This window comes from Zingiber officinale, chromosome 9B (assembly GCF_018446385.1).
Source record: "Zingiber officinale cultivar Zhangliang chromosome 9B, Zo_v1.1, whole genome shotgun sequence".
Taxonomy (NCBI): Eukaryota; Viridiplantae; Streptophyta; class Magnoliopsida; order Zingiberales; family Zingiberaceae; genus Zingiber; species Zingiber officinale.
In genome coordinates, this window is record NC_056003.1 from 113,500,514 (window position 1) to 113,520,899 (window position 20,386).

The 20,386-nt window shown below is 37.0% G+C and overlaps 1 protein-coding gene and 1 long non-coding RNA gene across 4 annotated transcripts; one reads left to right on the forward strand and one right to left on the reverse strand.

The window, feature by feature from the left end:
- Positions 1-5,568: 5,568 nt before the first annotated feature.
- LOC122025247 (biotin carboxyl carrier protein of acetyl-CoA carboxylase 2, chloroplastic-like) lies at positions 5,569-17,020 on the reverse strand. 3 transcript variants are annotated; one of them, XR_006123636.1, is made up of 6 exons: positions 16,628-17,004; positions 16,401-16,550; positions 16,013-16,316; positions 15,857-15,928; positions 7,016-7,084; positions 5,569-6,931 (listed from the first exon to the last, which is right to left on the reverse strand). XR_006123636.1 is itself a non-coding variant. In XM_042584019.1 (6 exons), the coding sequence occupies exons 3-6, from the start codon at positions 16,064-16,066 to the stop codon at positions 6,477-6,479; spliced, it is 243 nt and encodes an 80-aa protein (XP_042439953.1). In that variant the 5' UTR covers positions 16,067-16,316; positions 16,401-16,550; positions 16,653-17,020; the 3' UTR covers positions 5,569-6,476. The 3 variants fall into 3 exon arrangements, 1 of the variants encoding a protein (XP_042439953.1); XR_006123635.1 differs by having other exon boundaries at positions 16,653-17,001; XM_042584019.1 differs by having other exon boundaries at positions 5,569-6,524; positions 16,653-17,020.
- LOC122025248 lies at positions 9,788-10,180 on the forward strand. The gene is made up of 2 exons (XR_006123637.1): positions 9,788-9,884; positions 10,121-10,180. It is a non-coding gene; the product is annotated as an uncharacterized LOC122025248 (long non-coding RNA).
- Positions 17,021-20,386: the final 3,366 nt, after the last annotated feature.

Below are 20,386 nucleotides of genomic sequence, written 5' to 3' on the forward strand. Positions count from 1 at the left end.
AATCAGGTTACCATAAATAAAAAAAAAAGAGATTGTTGATGTTAAGAACACTAGATAATCGAAATTGATTTTGATATTGGCAGAGATTTAAAGTTAAGACTTACTTGTAGTCTAACGAGGTTGACTAAGTATGTGGAAAAGTCTTAGTTGTGGCTAGACAAAAAAATCATGGTCGAGTGGACCGGGTAAGAAAGGATTCTAATTAATTGACACAATCAATTTGATTAAATATGATTTTCTGAATATATTTTATGTAATTAGTTGATATCATATTAGGTTTTAGTTTTCTTATTTTATGTAAGCAATTGTAAAGATTAGGAGGTGATTTCACCGTTGAGAAGATTATATATATTATTATAATTGACTACTGAAGAAGACACAAACAATAAACAAAGCTTTCTCCTATATAGTTTCATATTTTTCATGATATCAGATCAAGGAAGGTTCTGAAAACAATAAACTTCCATTGCAATAATGGGAGATGAAAGCTCGAAAAAAGAGATGGGAGTCCACCAATCAGATCCTCTTGCTTTCCATCATTTTGATCATCCCAGTATGGTTCTCGTCTCTAAACTACTTGAAGGAAATAATTATACTGGGATGATCATGAGGTATTGTCACCAATGAAGTTTAGTGACTAGTACATGAAATATTGCCACCAATAAGGTATGGGGTTCGAATCTCGGCAAAGTCGAGATAAATGCCTCCCTTATTCCAAAGGCTAGTAGCCGCCTGTGATTTATCTCCTCCATGTTAACCCTAGGACGGGTTGACAGAGACGCTGGGGCGAGCGTATTCGCCTTTTGCCACCATTGAAGGAAATAATTATAGGCATGGAAGCCACACGATGCACATAACTCTAAGCACGAAGAACAAAATTGATTTCATCAACGGAACAATCAAGAGGCGGAAGGAAAACCATAACACATTTCATACATGGGAGTGCTGTAATCACATGGTGCTTTCATGGATTTTTAATTTTGTTGATTCCAACATTGCAAGTAGTATTATCTACACAGAATTTACAATCGATGTATGGAATGGCTTACAAGATAGATTCCACATGGGAATGTCACTCGAATTTTTGAAATTTGTCAAAAAATTGTAGAACTTTGACAAGGACATCAATCTGCGTCAATCTACTATACCAAGATGAAAGCTCTTTGGGATGAGCTATCTCCATACCGCGATCCAATCACTTGCATTTGTAGAGGCGGTTGGTTAATTCGGCTCAGGCTACAAACCTCCAAGTCAATATCTCTTAAGAGAATCACTTTTGAAATAAGAAGTTAGGAGGACTAAATTATCTCTAAAAAAGTATGAAGCAAAGTGGATGAAAAATATATATTCAATTATGATCGATGCATGGATGGATCGCAAGAGGAGAAACATTATGAGTTTGTGTTAATTGAAAACTAGACACTTCATTCCTTGGTTCTATTGAAGAATCTATGGAGGTACACATCAGGGCTTACATATTCAAGTTTGTGAAAAAATACATCAATGAAATTAGCTCTCGATATGTTGTTCAAGTAGTGACATACAATGTGACAAATAATATGGCGACAGTGGAATAGTTAAAGGTTACAAAGCCTCAAATTTTTTGGACCTCTTGTGTGACTGATATAATAAACCTCATGCTTGAAGCAATTGAAAGCTACCTAAGTTTAATGGAATACTTGAGCAAACAAAGGCCCTAATAGTATTCATCTGTGCACATCATAGAACTTGGCGATTATGAGGAAATATATCGAGAAAAGGAATATTATGAGGCCTGGGGTAACTAGATTTGCTACTTCATTTTTGACCTTGAAAAGTCTCAGAGGCAAGAAAAATCAATTGAGACTTATGTTTATATTTGAGAAATGGAGCAAAACAAAATTAAGGAGCAGTGTGAAGGGGAAAGTGACGGAGGCGACAATAACAAGTATCTCTTTTTAGAATGGTGTTTCTTTAACTTTGAATGTTTTCATCCCTTTAGTGAAAGTTTTATGCCTTGTTGATTTTCCCAAAGCATAGCACAGACGGTGAACGCATGACATCTCTGGCGTAATGGCCAGGGGGCGATTCTTAGGAACTGACGACCTGAGATTTACCCCACCATGTGTCTAACACTTGTGTACCTTCATGTACCTCCCTCCATATCCGTGGGACCGATACTAGAGGGACCGTTAATGTAACGGATCTACATTTTTTTATGCCTTGTTGACGGTGACAAATAGCCCTCAATGGAATTTTTATTGGGTACACTTAAACAAGCCAAGGAAGAGATTACAAAGGCTTTCAAAAAAGAAGAAAATGTCACCCCTATTTTAAAGATTATTGATAAGAAGTCAAAAGATAGACTTGATAGTCCTTGGCGTTATGTCGCTTACTTATTGAATCAAGTGTTTTACTTCAAAAATCTATGCATATAAAATGATACCAATGTTATAAATGAGCTCTTGAATTATGTTGAGAAAAAATTTCCCATCAACGAGGACGTGCAATCCACCATTTATAATGATGAATTGTTGAAATATAATTGTGACTCCATAAACTTTGGAAAAAAAATGATGGTCACGACATATGAGAAGGTGGATGTGTACCATAACTTTGATTCGGGTATATCTCTTTTCTTTATTTCTTTTCACTAACATACATGTCTCTGTTACCTATTTTTTGGTTTATTAATTTTGTGTTGCTTTAATTTTTTTAAATTGGATGGTGGTCCAATTATGGTGGTGACACTCCAAACTTATAAAAAAATGACAATGAGATTTCTCTCTTTGACAAGTAGTTCATTGAGATGTGAAAAAAATTAGAGCAAATTTGAAGGAATAAATAATAATTCAAAATTTTTTTTAATAGTTTTAATAATTTTCTAATTATTTAGAAACATACTAAGAAAAGGAATAGCAAGAAAAAGAGTAAAAAAAAGAAATTGACAGAGATTTGCTTCTTTTCACTCGAGCTAGTAAAGCTCAACCGTTGATTTGTTGATGGTGCTGATGAAAATGAGGTCGACCCAAGTTCAGGTGTTGCTTGGAGAATGTGGAGGAGGCCTCCAGAGCGAATGAAGTGCTACAATCAAGGAGCACAAGGAACCTCTCCGTTAGATAATTTGATGAGGATTTAGATACATCAGAGGAGGAGAATGAAGAAGATGTTAATTTTGATTCCGATGATGAGAGGATTATGGATATAATTGATGGTACATATGTAAATGATTTAGAAGATTAGTTATGTTTAGTCTAGTCTTGTTGGCATGTTACTATATTAGATTGGAACTTTGAATTTTAAACTTAGATTGCTGGTAGAAGTAATGATATCACTTTTTTAGTATTAATATGGTGATAAATTTTTATTAATTATTTTGTTAGCTATATTTATATTTGTACTTTATATAAATTATATTATATTATATAAAATTTATTTATGCATCAAGATGGTAAAAAATAATGATTATTTATAATATTATATAAAAAAATATAACCGTCTAAGCAATAGTGGTGGTCGACGGTCACTGACCGTCGCGTCACCCTCTACCATTTTTTACAATATTGACATGTGTCCTTTCCAGTTAAAAAGTTTTAAAATTTTCTAGTGCATAACATTAGTCAGAATTTCATATTGCCATCCCAGTTCATGATATTCACACCCTGCATGAATTGGTGCAAATCTTACAAGATTTTACAAGTTCATTGTTTCATTTTTATCATATTTTGCTTATGTAGTTGTTGCTCTAAATATATGTTTTATACTCATCATATTTTTTTGATAGGTAAAAGTAAATATGCATTTAAAAAAAGTGTACAAAAGGATTACCATGGAGCTCTATTCATGTCTGATACAATATTAAATTATTGTAGATATATAAAATACGGTATACATGTATCTATCCTTCTACAAATCTTGTCCCCATCAATACAATATTAAATCAGAGTAGATATACAAAGTACGGTACACATGTATATGTATCCTCCTAAAAATCTTCTCCACATCAATATGCTCCTCCTCATAGATCCTGAACATCCGTCGATAGGTGGTCACCTCTTGCTAAATGTAAAGTCATGTCCTAACTTGCCATAGCATAGCTATAGCTATAGCGGGCACTGGAAGAAGAGATGCTCTTGCATTTCCATCTGCGCGCCACAGAAAGTACAACCCTCTTTAATGCATACACTAGACGATCCCGCATAGGAAGCCTCTTGTGTGCTAGTAACCAAACAATGAACACATAGCATAGCTGGAGGTATGACTTCTATACTGTGCAGACCCATGGCTTCTTGGGAGCTAGTTGTCGAAAATAATCATAGGCTCTAGCAACTCCCTTACCCTCCCGGCCGAACCAACAATTCAATATCTGTGCAGCAACTTCCAAGGAACCGGTTGAAGAAGCTAATTCATCCCGTATCTATAGTAGTTTCTTAGTATGTGTTCGATCTGCCAAGCTCAGATGTCCATAGTCTTTGAGTATGTATGAAGTATCTACTAAATCCAGTGTCCTCACTGTTTAATTATACTGATACTCAAGTGTGGAATGCTGATGTATATATGCAATTTAAACTTTTACTGGATTTTTTTTTCCAGTGGTGCAATTTAGTATGTGATTATGGATGTTAAAACATTGCCCTTAGGACTATGATGCAACGAAGGACATCAAGTTATCACCTAAGCACACACAATATCCATATTGTTTATGTAAACAGTATGTATGATGTATCTACTAAATCCAGTGTCCTCCCTGTTGATACTCATCGTTTTACTGATATTTATATATGCAATTTAAACTTTTACAGGATATTTTTTTTTTCCAGTAGTGCAGCAGAAACGCGTTAAATTGTCATCTAAAAAAAAATGATTAATCAAACTAGATAGCATCGAATCTGGGATAATCGACCCAGCCCCACAAAAATTTCCCACTGACCACCAAGCTAAATCGGAAAGCGCTCGCGTGCCTGGGTGACAACCTGGATACCTTGCCGCTGCACCATAACCCCCGGGACAACTATGATTCGATGTCTAACTATGACATATTTATAGAAATTTTTCCTCTAAATAGAACGTGCAAGATGTTAGAATTTTAGACTGTTCGCTATGAGCACTTTTCGATTTACCTTAATAGCCGATGAAAAACTTTCATAAGACCAGATCGATTGTTCCAGATTCGATGTTATCTAATGTATCATATGTTAAAACATTTCTTATGCTTTAAATTCCTAGAAAAATATTGATTTGTATTAAAGAAGTTAGTCTTGGTGTCAATTAGAGAAGCATAAACGTTGTTCTAGTACTGAGAAAATTGTTGAGCAACGAACACCCAAACATTTTTGTTCGGCATAGCCACACCATGAGACGGAAAAAAATGCAAATAAAATGAGACCATCATGTTCGTCCGGCACAGTACATCGGCACAAGCCACAAGCACACTGTTTTAATAATCCAACCAGACTGGCTGATTCAACCGATTAACATGGAACTAAGTCAGGTTAAGAAAATGGAGGAGAAATCTAGTTGAACTAGATATAAAGAGGTCTGAACATCATCGTTCAGTTCAAAATCAAGATATATACAGCAACAAAGAACTAAACAGATTTCTTGGAGAATCATAACAAACATTCTAGTAAAAGAAGATTATAGTTATCCTAGATATCCTTTACAAATTGACTAGAAGGTGAGAAATTTTTTTTTTGCCAAGAGTATACGTCTATCGAGAATTAATCCCTTACTCCAATGTAACAAATATGTCACTCTCTAAACAAGAATCACAACATAAACGCTGGCATGAGTGCGTAGATATCCGATGGCATTCTTTCTCCAAATTCTTTGTATTCAAGGAAATTATTATCAAAGTAGGATTAATTTTGATCAAAACACTAAAATTAATAATATCAAATAATGGAAAAAAGGTAAAATTGTTACTTTGTGATCAAAAGATCACGGGTTCGAATCCTGAAAACAGCCTCTTATAAAAAGTAGGATAAGACCGTGTACAATGGATCCTTCCCCGGGACCCCGCATGACAAGAACTTCGTACACCGGGCTGCCCTTTTAATGGAAAAAAAATCACACTTCTAATTGAGAAATTAAATCACAGTTATGTTACTCAGATTCAGGTCATTTCTCCAACCTGTACTCATAGCATGCAACCAGTGAGAAATATTAGTCTGACAAGCCAAACTCACCAATCTCTCCGAAAGGAAATCACATAGAAAGCCATGAGGAATAAGAAACGTAGGAAGAACCAGGAAGTGGAGGAGACCAGGGAGATTTATTAGCCTTAATCTCTCATTTAGCACATTGCGAGCTGAGCCCTAACCGCCAACACTTTAGCCCACCCAAAGTGGGCAAAAGTGGGATCCCTGTACTCATGATATAACAACTTGGTAACTATCTTAATTATAACCCTAGGTTGCTCCTTTGTGGACTGTTTGCTGCAATTAATAGACTTTTTTTCCTAAATACTTTGGTTTATGAGCACATCCTGATTATTCTCAAACATGTACTGCTTTTGCTGGATAACATCTACACAAAGAGGATGCCTGCCCAGTTAAACAAAGAAAAATATTTTTTTTAAAAAAAGCAATCAACTTCAAAGAATCTCAAGCAATTAAACTCAGATTAACATTCAAATGATTAATACAGAATATTTAAGAGAGAGAGAGAGAGAGAGAAAGAAAGAGGGGGGAGAGATTTAAAGAGGAGGAAAAAAGACTCAATTTCAGTGTCCTAAAATGTTAATGAGATGTGAGCTTGATACTAGGATAATACGAATTATTCATTGCGCACTTTGAAGGAGAAAAAACAATTTTGTGACTAAAAGTAGTCAGATCAAGCTATCACCGTCTATGTAACCAGAACCAGCCCAGGAAGAAACTAAAAGAAAGAGTATCTGATTTGAACTACCATAGCTAGGTAGATAGCTTTAAGGCACAATCATAAAAATTGACTGCATAAAAATACCCAAGTAAAAAAAAACAGTGAGCATATGTATGGATTTAATTAAAATAAAGAATAAAAAAGTAGAAATAACCTGTCCTACGCCCACAGGTTTGCCATCTTCAATCAATAATATCTCAACGACTGTTCCAGCCTGATCAGCCTGCAACAGTACGGGCTCAGATACATATTGTAATTGCATTGGTAATAAGGAGGAATGCAACATGATTATGACACATGAAACACAGCTCCAACAAGCAATTAAAAAAAATCATCTCTGGTAAGTCATTAATATTAATCAGCCTGCAACAGAACGAGTTCAGATTCAATATTGTGATTGCATTGGTAATGAAGAGAATTGCAACATGATTATAACACATGAAACATGGCTCTAACAAGCAATTAAAAAAATTGACTCTGGTAAGTCATAAATATTAATTACACAGTGAAGCCTCTAAATATTTCAAGTAGGAAACGGCATCCATACATGTTAGACAAAAGGACCACTTAGATACAATAATACAGAAATAAAAAAATTAACATGCTTGTTACGGAGCTTGTGGCACAAGACAACTACCATTCTAAGTGTTTCTCATAGGCAAGTGTTTATCAAACACCACAAATAAGTGATAAATGTTGTAAGAAAGCCACCAAATAAGTGATAAATGTTGTAAGAAAGCCAATATATAGCGAGGAAAAAAAGATTGTCAATGAGTAGAAAGGTGAAAGTTTAAGACTCATCATAGACGAAAGTACGTACATTATTGTAAAGGAGGTCCAACATAATGTACAGTCAATATATTTTATCTATTACCAGCAGTAATGTATGTTTATCATTATAAAATCACCCCTGGATACATCTCCACAATCAAACAATATCTGCGCAAGCAAACACACACGCCTACAACAATGATAGAGTTGAACATCATAAAAGCAGTACACTTGCTGATAAACAATGATGCTTCTCAAAGGTCACTTATGATTATGCTTGAGCAAACAAGAATGCCATATATCACCAATATTATCACTTCAAGAGAAATCAAATAGCAAAATTCAATCAATTGTTGCCTCTATCAAGCTTATTCATTCTTGTTAGAATAAGTATAGGGGTAGTTTGGTCTTTTGGTTCATTTCTTCTTTTCTATATAAAGGCCTAACTCGTGGTTCCTAAATACACGAGATTTTAGGTTTTACTTTGTACACGAGATTTTAGGTTTTACTTTGTACATGGTATCAGAGCAAGGTTAAAACCCTAAACCTAATTCTCTTATCTCAGCGCCGCTTCTCTCTCTCACCGCGTCTCTCTCTCTCGCCGCCGCGAGCATCTTCTTCCTCGACAAGGGCAACGCGGCGCGGTCGGTGACTCCTTCCGCGGCTTCCGCCTCTCCTGGACGGTCGACGACGCGCCGCCGCCTACGTCGCCTCGCTGCCCTCCTTCGAACGCACACCCGCTGCCGCTGTCTTCTCGCGCCGCCTCCTTCCGCGCCGCCTCCTTCCTCGCGCGGCCTCTTTCCGCGTCGCCTCCTTCCTCGCTGCCGCGCGCCTTCTCTTTTTCTGCCGCGCGAGTTCTCCAGCAGCGAGCGCCTTCTCCTTCTCTGCTGCAAACTCTCCAGCAGTGAGCCCGTCTCCTTCTGCCGCGCGAGTTCTCCAGTGGCGCTGTCTTCGTCTGCCGTGGCCTCTCCAGCAGACGTCTCTTGCAAGCATCTCTCCATCGAGGCCATCTGCAAGTCCATCATAGGGCCTCGAGTTGGTCGCGTCCTCCTCCCTCACCCTCCGCCACGTCTATGAGATCGCCAAGATCAAGCAAACAGCCTTTATCCAGCAGCATCTCTGTCATCAGCAGCCAAGAACCTCCACCAGCAGCATCTCTGTCATAAGCAGCCCTTGCCCTTTCTGATTGAGGTGGAGCTCCTTCCGGTTGTTGTTTCCGATTTGAGAGTTCAAGCAAGCGCAGTCTGGTTCATAGCTCTATTCATGACTACATCTGGCGCTCCAAAGCCAGATACCTCAATCTTTACCAACCATATTACTGCACCCCTCTCTTCCGAGCAGTTGGATGGTAAAAATTATATCTCCTGGGCATCTCACATTGAACTTTGGCTTGTTGGACAGGGGTATGAGACACATCTCACTCAAACTGAAGAAGATGTTCAAGACGCCGATCGTCCTCTGTGGAAGAAGGTTGACGCTCAGTTGTGTTGTATTATCCGAGCCACCATCCATTCATCTCTTAGGAATGTCTTCCGTACTCACAAAACCTGTAAAGCTGTTTGGACACAAGCTCAACAACTCTTTACAAACACTTCTCGGCGACTCTATCAAGTTTGTGAAGATCTCATGACTATCCTCAACGCCAATGTCAACTTATCTGGGTTCAGTGTCTAGCTTTCTTTGTGACTTCAATGAACTGCTTCCACCTGCAGCTGATCCTGTTGAAGAGCTTGAAAATCGAAAGAAATTTTTTATGTCTTTGGCTTTATATGGTCTGCCCACAGATTATTCTCATGTCCGTGACCAGATCCTGGGCAGTCCTACAGAAGCTACCATGGAAAATACCTGGGCGACTCTTCTCCGTGTCCCGGCCAAAGTCTTGACGATGCCTTCTTCTGTTCCTGTCGACTCGTCAGCTTTGGTCTCTCGACACAAAGGGCCTCCACCTCGCAAGGGTGGCAAAGGACGCCCTTGGTGTGATCATTGCCACCGACCGGGACACACGATTGATAAATGCTGGAGTTTACATGGTCGTCCTCCTCGTGCTGCTCAGATTGTTCAGAGTTCTGTTGCTCCTTCAGCTTCCACTTCACAGTTAACACCTTCTTATACTGACTTTCTGAAATGGTTTGAAGATCGTCAGCCTTCTGGTTCCACTGCTACCATTGCAGACGCTGGTACTTCCTTTGCTGGCATATCTCATTCTTCGGGTCCTTGGGTTCTTGATTCTGGGGCCACCGATCATATCACTGGTAATAAATCCCTTTTTTCCTCTCTCACTACTTCTGGTAATTTACCAATGGTCACCATGGCCAATGGTTCCCAAACTCAATCCCAGGGTATTGGTATTGTTCATCCTTCTTCATCTCTTTCAATTCATAATGTTCTTTATGTTCCCGGCGCTCCTTTTAATCTATTGTCGATAAGTCAACTTACTCGATCTCTTGATTGTGTCATTTCTTTTACTAACACGTCTGTTTCCTTACAGGACCGGAGTACGGGGAGGATGATTGGCTTCGGATGTGAATCTCATGGCCTATATCGGCTTCAACAACCCTCTTTTGTTGGTTCGGCGGCGGCATCTCCACTACTTATTCATGCTCAATTGGGACATTCAGGTCTTAATAAGTTAAAACAGTTACATCCTAGTCTTTCTCACTTAGAGTCTTTATCTTGTGAGTCGTGTCAATTAGGTAAGCATGTTCGTAGTTCTTTTTCTTCTCGTATTGAGAGTCGGGTTATGTCTCCTTTTGCTTTGGTTCATTCTGATGTTTGGGGTCCGAGTCGTGTTTCTTCTACAATGGGGTCAAGGTATTTTGTTACTTTTATAGACGATTTTTCCCGTTGTACATGGTTATATCTAATGAAGGATCGTCCAGAATTGTATTTTATTTTTGAATCCTTTTTTCTTGAAATAAAAACTCAATTTGGTACTTCCCTTCGTACTTTGCAAAGTGATAATGCACGCGAATATTTATCTACTCAATTTCGTACCTTCTTGACATCTCATGGTGTGTTGTATCGCACGTCTTGCCCTCATACCCCCCAACAGAATGGGGTTGCAGAAGCAAGAATCGTCATCTCCTTGAAACCACTCGGACTCTTCTTCTCCATTCTAATGTCCCTCATCAGTTTTGGGGTGATGTCGTACTTACTGCATGTTATCTCATCAATCGCATGCCTTCATCCACTCTCTAGGGTAAAATACCTCATCAGGTACTTTATCCACATCAACCTCTTCATCCTCTACCACCTCGGGTCTTTGGTTCTATATGTTTTGCTCATGCTCTTGATCCCGGCATTGACAAACTTTCTCCCCGGTCTCATAAGTGTGTCTTCCTTGGGTACTCACGGTCTCAGAAAGGGTACAAGTGTTATTCCCCTACTCTTCGTCGGTACTTCATCTCTGCTGATGTCACATTCTTTGAGTCGGTTTCTTTTTTTGGTCCTTCCGCTTCAGGTTTCTCCCTCCACCTGCACCGTGACTATCTTTTACCTCCGGAGGCGCCTATCAGCCTCGTCCTCCTCCTACTTTCCCGCCGACCAACACCGACACTGCCGTGGCACATCTTTGGAGCCAAGTCCTTCGTCGTTTCCTCCGGTCCCATCTCCTGACTCTGATGTTCCTATTGCACTTCGAAAGGGTATGCGTTCCACTCGTAATCCTTCTCCTCACTATGTTTCTTTAAGCTATCATCGTCTTTCCCCATCCTATTATTATTGTCTGTCTTCCCTGTCGTCTGTTTCTCTTCCAAAGACTGCAGGTGATGCCTTTGCTCATCCAGGATGGAAACAGGCTATGCTTGATGAAATGAGTGCCTTACAGAGCAGTGGGACTTGGGATCTCGTTCCTCTACCTCCTGGGAAGTCAGTGGTTGGTTGTCGATGGGTGTTTACGGTAAAAATTGGTGTAGACGGCACGGTTGATCGGCTTAAGGCTCGTCTTGTCGCTAAAGGCTATACTCAGGTATTTGGATTGGATTATGGAGACACATTTTCTCCTGTTGCCAAGATGTCTTCTATGCGTCTTTTTCTGTCTATTGCTGCAATTCGCCATTGGCCTCTTCATCAATTGGACATCAAGAATGCATTCTTACATGGTGACCTGCTCGAGGAAGTCTACATGGAGCAACCTCCGTGTTTTGTTGCTCAGGGGGAGTCTTCTGGTCTTGTATGTCGCTTGCGGAAATCTTTATATGGTCTCAAGCAGTCACCCAGAGCATGGTTCAGTAGATTTAGTACCGTAATTCAGCAGTTTGGCATGACTCGAAGCGAGGCTGATCATTCTGTTTTTTATCGCCACTCGTCTACTGGTTGCATCTATGTAGTGGTTTATGTTGATGATATTGTCATCACAGGTAATGATCATCTTGGGATTTCACAAGTAAAACAACATCTTTTCAAACATTTCCAGACAAAGGATCTTGGCAAACTCAAATATTTTCTAGGGATAGAAGTGGCACAGTCTAAAGATGGGATCATTATATCTCAAAGGAAGTATGCAATGGATATTTTGGAAGAAACAGGAATGTTAAACTCAAAGATAGTCGGCAATCCCATGGATCCTAATGTCAAGCTCCTACCAAATCAGGGGGAGCCTTTTTCAGATCCTGAACGGTATAGGCGATTGGTAGGGAAACTAAGCTACCTTACTGTCACTCGTCCGGATATCTCATTTGCAGTGAGTGTAGTAAGTCAGTTTCTTAGCTCTCCATGCAAAGAACATTGGGATGCAGTGACTCGCATTGTTCGATATATCAGGGGAGCACCAGGAAAGGGTCTTCTATATGAAGACAAAGGATATACTCAAGTCGTGGGATATTCTGATGCAGATTGGGTAGGATCTCCCTCTGATAGAAGATCCACTTCTGGATTTTGTATATTTGTCGGAGGTAACCTTGTTTCTTGGAAAAGCAAAAAACAGAATGTTGTGGCAAGATCCAGTGCAGAGGCAGAATATCGAGCTATGGCTATTGCTAGTCAAGAACTTATATGGTTAAAACAGTTGCTTCAGGAACTAAGGTTTGGAGAGGTTACACAAATGTCACTCATATGTGACAACCAGGCCGCTATGCATATTGCCTCAAATCCAGTCTTCCATGAGAGAACAAAGCATATTGAAGTTGACTGTCACTTTGTCAGAGAGAAAGTCATATCTGGAGAAATATCTACTAGTTTTGTCAACTCAAATGATCAGCTAGCAGATATATTCACTAAATCACTTGGAGGTCCTCGGATTGACTACATATGTAACAAGCTTGGCGTATATGATCTATATTCTCAAGCTTGAGGGGGAGTGTTAGAATAAGTATAGGGGTAGTTTGGTCTTTTGGTTCATTTCTTCTTTTCTATATAAAGGCCTAACTCGTGGTTCCTAAATACACGAGATTTTAGGTTTTACTTTGTACAATTCTATTGCTCACAACCTTGCAAAAACCTTTTTTGAAAAAAATGAAAAATGCAGTATGCAAAGAGAACAAAGATAGGTTTAAAGGAAATGCATCATTATTTTTTGTTCCAAAGCTAGATTTGTGAAGTCTAAAGTGATTTTAAAAAAATATTATGTAACTAATCAGTTGTATAAATGAACCCCCAAATTATCGCCCCGATTCCAAAGAGGTCCAAATCCTTTTTCCAAATTTTCCTATTAAACTACCAAAATTATTCACATTCATTATAATTACTTAACAGCAAATGACAGACTATTGACATGGAAATCAACTATCTATAAAGTCTACATCTACATTATCATTCTTGTAAATACCTCTTCATAATGCATAATGCCTATTGATATATATTTTCTGTTTCTGCCAAAGTAGAAGAACCCACTACTTGTTTAAATCTAACAGAACAGATGTATGAAGGTTCAATAACCTTAGAGGAACAAAAAATATGGGCTTATTTAAGATATGGTTTATTGTTCATGAACCATTTGTGTAAATAACCCCTTCAAAACTTTCGGAATGTTAAACATGCAGAAAACTCATTGCTTATTCAGGGCAATTGCATCAGTGATGGATGTAGAAATCAAATCTTTTTTCAAGTTAACTGGGAATTCAATAAGATCAGATCTGAGAGAAAAGTCCAAAAATGTAAAGCATTACAATTACAGTAGGACAATAGGGAGACATTAGGGATCAAATTATGGACATATTCCTACAAAAATGGAATCAAGATATAGACAAGTAAAAAAAGTTACACAGAATATAATGAACAGTATGTTAGTTTGGAATCAGGTGTTGCAGAATTGGAGCTAAGATGATTACCACATTAGACAGAAAATCCTATTATGTTTGGGAAAGAATACCGCATTTTCATTCTAACGTTGAAGATTAGAGAGAACTATCCTCACTTAAGATGGACAATTAGAATCTTTGATAATTATAGTTATGCAAGGAATATTCAGAGGGGATGCTCTGATTAATCATGACATGGTGGGACTAGGTTCCTGATAACTATGAAATTTGAATTAGCAAGATATCAAGAAAAGTATAACAATGTCTCAAGTGTGGGGGGAAAGTTAATTCTCAGTGAACTTCAAACATTAAAGCAGAAAACCTTAATCATGAATTCTTCCCTTGGATGTACTTATTAGTTTATATTCTGTACAAACCCTATATCTGTTGAATCCACCAGGTTCTGGATCAATCAATCACAAAACATCAAGTGATCCCCTTTCTTAATTTGCTTATGAACAAAGAGCTATGTCCAAAAAGTACAATGGAAGGGTGCAGTCTTCTACAGCAAGAAAAGCATGATACTGGTGGTATTGCTTGTTCTACCCTCAAGCTTTTTCATGAATCAGCTAGCTTTTGTGAATTTTGTACCTTTCTTTGAAATGTTACCAGTACATATTTTTCTCATGAACCATATGAGAAAATGTAGAGACCTAAACAGTCTAGCTTAACTTGATGTTAAGCTTCACAGGTGTCTTTTTTGCTTTTATTCATTCCTATTCATCTTTGTTCTTAAAAAAAAAGCAGAATTGCTTCAATTATCATGTTAAATAACAGTAAGAAAACTCAAGATTAAGCTGGAGGCTGCACCGTCCTCTGACCAAGCCAACAATCACCAGAACCAAAATGGGAGTAACTAAACATGTACCATAGAGGATATACATAACCAAACAGCCACTAATAACAATTTCAAATTTTGGTGTGATAGAATAAGTTGTTATATAACCAATGCTGAATTCAGAATCATTAATTGAATGAAGTTAGTATTAATGATTTTTGATATCAACTCGTACCAAGAAGTTGGATCAGGTACCAACTATTAATTTAGACCGAATTAATCCTCCCAAATCTTAATGATTTGGAATGAATGATCCAACATTTATAATTCTTTAATTTTATATTTCATTAAATTTAACTGAACTGGTTTCGACCAGTTCAACTCATAGAAACTAGGCCTAGGCTAATTCTTAGATCAATCCCAATTTACTGACATTCAATAAGCGGTATTGTAAAAGTAAAAGAAGGTAAATAACAATACAAGTGATTGCATTAACCAACTACAGTTTATAATCTGAAAATGTAATCCAAAACTTATGAATACCACTATACAATTTGGGAGAAAACAGTCTTAGAAAAATAAGTGCAACAAATAAGTAATCCATTGTACTAGAGGAAATGTCTTCAAGCATGGCCAACTGATTAAACTGAGCCCAGGAATGATAATATATTTGAGATGTAGAAGACAGTTGGATAACAAAGTGTGCTAGAGATAGTGCAAATTGTGTTTTAGCTCTTCTGGCAAAAGGCATATTGCCTTGAGTATTAATAAGATTCAGAAATTTTATTACAAGAACCAGAACCGAAAAATAAGTTCAAGGTGCATCCCCAAACTTAGCAATTAGCATACTAGGGTAGCATGTACTTTTCCAGAAAATGGAGTATTTGGAGGTACATGTCTGAATGAATATGATTACAATTTCACGCACAAGTCATAGGCATTGATTCCTTTTAAGCTGAGAAATTGCAATTTGAATTTAGTATATGAAATTTAACAGCATTCTTTTGAGCTTAAAGTTAAATAACTGGACACTGAACAAAAGATCAAAATGTGATTTCATACTTCCAATTTAAGCACAAAACAGACTAGTTGAATATGCACGGAACCAAAGAACAGGATAAACTCCACTTATGCAAAGTTACCAAGATCTTATGATCAAAATAATCAAACAAAATGTTAAAATCACATCATCCAAAGAAGAGAAGCTTACTTCAATTTCATTCATCAGTTTCATAGCTTCAATAATGCAGAGGACTTGTCCCTTGTTGACTTTATCACCAGGCTACCAAGGAAGTGGAAAATATAAGTAACATGCAACATATCAACCACTTAAATTCCATCTACAGAGAAGGAAACATGTAGTCACCTTAACAAAAGGAGGCAATCCTGGACCAGGGTTTCTGTAAAATGTTCCTGTCATAGGACTTAAGAGGAGAATGTGACGTCTTTAAATCCTTAGGGGTAGCAGGAGGTCCAGATGATGCTGGAGAAGGTGAAGGTAGGGCAGTGACAGGAGGTGCTTGTGGAACTGCTGATGAAACAGGCGCAGGGTTTGCATCATAACAACTTGAGCAGTTTGAGACTGAGGCAAAGCCTCCTTTTTGCGAATGATAAGTTCACAACTATTTTGCTTTAGCTGCAGTTCAGCAATATCTCTTGAATCTACAAGCCTGCATCATAAAGATTTGAAGAGAAATAAGTATTTACATTACAAGATGAATAAACAACTAGAGAGCAAGAACTAGGTTACTGACTTGAGACATAAATTCAGCTATGGCTTTGTCTGACGACGACGGAGCTGAAGGTGGTGAAAGCTTTTCGTCTTTCTCATTCTTCCCTTTGGACGCTGACATTTCTGTCTTGGTCTCAGAAGATGTGGCATCGTAGGCGGATCCACCAACAACCTAAGCCGTGAGGTAAAGGGGTACTCCAGGATTAGAAACGAATAAGACAAAAAAACAAAAAACAAAGAAATACCCACCTGAACAATGCAAGATCCATCTTACCTCATTCAATTTAGCGTTCGCAATGATAGGAAGGTGTCGGTGGAACCTCAATCCCTAAAATATGGAACCATAGTAACATCATGTGTGTGGTACCCAAAAAGAAAACAAGAAAGGAAAACACAAAGTTCCAGTTTGGTTCCAATGGCAGACGAAATCCAATTAAATCTAACGTCGTTCAGATCCATGAGTCAAAACAAAGAAAACAACCACCAGGCATTAACAAACGAGAGATAGAGTTCGAAACACCCATTGAAAAACGAAAATAATGACAAAACTTCCCGACTCCTGATCAAAATGTTAGCACTTATGTCCCACGGTCACAGAAATTGATAGGAACACATGGGTCTATCACGTGAAAAAATCGAAAAAGAAAGAAAAAAAGGGATAAGATGATCGCTTCGAGGGAATCGACCTCCAATAATCAAACGAAATTGATTAATTAAAAAGGAAATTATTTATCTTCCAAGTTACATAACATCTCTTTAAATAGAGACCTAAACTACCTTTTCAAAAAGAAAAGATCTAAAAGAAAAATAAAATAAAACTACCTTTTCAAAAGAAAATGTGTAAAAGAAAAATAAATAAAAATATATTTTCATGAGAAAATGTCAGATTAAAACTTATCTAGAATAAAAAAGAAAAAGTCTAAAATTTATTTTAAAAAGGAAATAAAGTTAATGGATTTATTTGAATAGATCCATTACAGGATCTTATCATTCCACCGCCCTTCAAAACAACCTTGTCCTCAAGGTTGTTTATCAATAAACTCTGAAAATTTTTCTTGAATGGTATCATATAATTCCCATGTTGTATCATCGATAGATAAATTGTCCCATTGAATTAATAGCCCAACCGTTGCTTGATTGTTCTTCTTCACAAGTCTCCTTTCTAAAATAGCATAAGATTGAAATTTAACTTCACCATCTGAATTCACTTCAGGAATATGTTGTTGAGGAGTAAATTTATCGCCTAGTTTCTTCTTTAAATAAGACACGTGAAATACAGAGTGTATTTTAGAATCTTGTGGAAGCTCCAAGCGATAAGCAACAGGTCCAATACGTTCTATCACTTTATAAGGGCCATAAAATTTCGGTGACAACTTCATAGAGTTTGAACGACGAATTGAAACTTGTTTGTATGGTTGTAGTTTTAGAAAAACTCAATCTCCTATTGCAAATTCTCTTTCCGAACGATGCATGTCGGCCAATTGCTTCATTCTTGCTTGTGCATCGCATAAGTTGTTTTTCAAAAGTTGCAATATTTGGTCCCTTGTGCGTAGATTTTGGTCGACTTGATGCACATTTGTTGATCCACGTGTGTATGAGCTAACTGAGGGTGGTATACATCCATAAACGACCTCAAATGGGGTAATCTTAGTAGCTGAGTGGTAGGTCATATTGTACCATCATTCTGCCCATGGAAGCCAACAAACTCACTCCTTGGGTCTATCACCAGTTAAGCAACGTAAATAATTCTCTAAACATCGATTAACAACCTCTGTTTGTCCATCAGACTGTGGGTGGTAGGATGTGCTAAAATTAAGTTTAGTACCTTGCAATTGGAATAATTCTCTCCAAAATTTACTTGTGAAAATCGGATCTCTATCAGTGACAATAGATCTTGGTAGACCATGTAGTTTGATTATATGGTCAACAAATGCTTGAGCAACACGGGCAGCAGTATAAGGATGCGATAATGTACAAAAATGGGCATACTTTGTCAGACGATCAACGACCACCATGATAGTACTTTGTCCTTGTGAAGTGGGTAACCCATCTATGAAATCCATGGAAATGTCTGTCCAAATTTGTTCAGGTATAGGAAGGGGTTGAAGAAGACCTGGTCTTGCTACATTTTCTCCTTTGTTTCTTTGACATATATCACATTCAACAACAAAGTTTTTGGTATCCTTCTTCATTCCCTTCCAATAGAAAGCTCTTGAAATCCGTTTATACGTGCGTAGGAAGCCAGAATGCCCTGCAATTGGTGAACAATGAAATTCCTCCAGTATTACTTCCTTTTCAGCTGAGTTTGCTGGAAGGAAGATTCTATTTTTATATCGTAAAATTTCTCCATCCCAAGAATAGTGGGGTTCTGGCGATGAATTTTGTAATATGTTTTGGATGAGAGCCCGTGCCGCTGAATTTTCCTTTTGCTCTTTTTTTATGTTCTCCAAGTTTTTGAAAATTACTAAGGATATAACAGTTAACTCTATTTGGTTAGGAAGGCGAGATAAAACATCAGCTACTGTATTTCTAGTGTGATCAAGACAATGAATGACTTAAGAGTCTCCCCTTTTGATTGAATTGTGCAATTGATTGAATAAGTTGAACATTTAAAGATGCAAATTGAATGATTTCAATGTGTGCCATGATAGAGCAAGCTAAGAGAAGCAAAACCACTTTAGAATATCAACTTGGAGTACCAAATGTAGTAAAATATTATCTCATTGAAGTGGAGATCATTTGGTTTGTCCTAGTGTTAGGTTAACAATTCAATAGTAGGCTCAATTTGCCTAACAATCCTAAACAAAAAAAATTATCCTTTAGAGTTTTAAGATTATTTTTTCATAATTTTGACATCTATGTCAACTAAAAGTTTAGAATATATTTCTCACTGATGGAGAATTTTAGAGACATTATATGTGTGATTGTGTTTAGAAGCTGCACTAGAAAAGAAGATAATATTTATCAATGGTGCACTAAATGTGAGAGTTTAGATTTTTCTCCATTAAGAGAAAAGTCTGAAGAATTAAGGAATCTTTTGTATTAGGTGTAGACAATGAATTTGTCTAAATTTTATGGGTGAAAATCAAAAGGACGCCTCTAATTATCAAATTATCAAAGGATGTCTTTTTTTTTATATAAAAAAACAGTGAAAATGATGCCCTAATATATTTCTCCTATAGAAATACTTCTATTCGAATACTATTGTAATAATTATGAGTAATTGTTATAACGGTAAATTAGAGAAAAATTCTGAATCATAATTTTAACTTTGTATGCAGTCCCCAATCATAAAGAACTTTATTTCCACTCTCCACATGTAAAGTTTTATTTATTTCAACTCTCATATGCAAATATTGTTACTTAATTTTCCCTCATATTTTTTAGGTACAAAAGATCTAAAAATGAGTATAATTCCTCTTAAGTCAGCACTTTACACTAGAATTGAGTATATTTTCTATTAAATTGAGTACGACTTTTTTCCTACTTTAATATAATTCTTCCTAAATTTAGCACCATTTAAAGAAAATCTAGTATATTTTCCATCTAATTGAGTACCATTTAAAGAAATCTAGTATACTTTCCATCCAATTGAGGTGGAAAAAGAATCGTGCTCAATTTGATAGAAAATATACTAAAATGAGTATAATTCTTCTTAAAGTCAGCATTTTATATTAGAATCGAGTATATTTTCTATCAAAATTGCCCCTCATATTTTTTAGGTAGAAATAATTTTAAAAAATGAGTATAATTCCTATTAAATTCAATACTTTAAACTAGAATCGAGTATATTTTCTATTAGATTGAGCATACCTTTTTTTCTGCTTAATATAATTCCTCCTAAATTCAACATCATTTAAAGAAAATATAATATATTTTCTATCTAATTGATTACCATTTAAAGAAAATTTAGTATATTTTTCATCTAATTGAGGTGGAAAAATAATTGTGCTCAATTTAATAGAAAATATACTGTTGGGACCGTTGGTGGCTGGCTAGAAGGGGGGT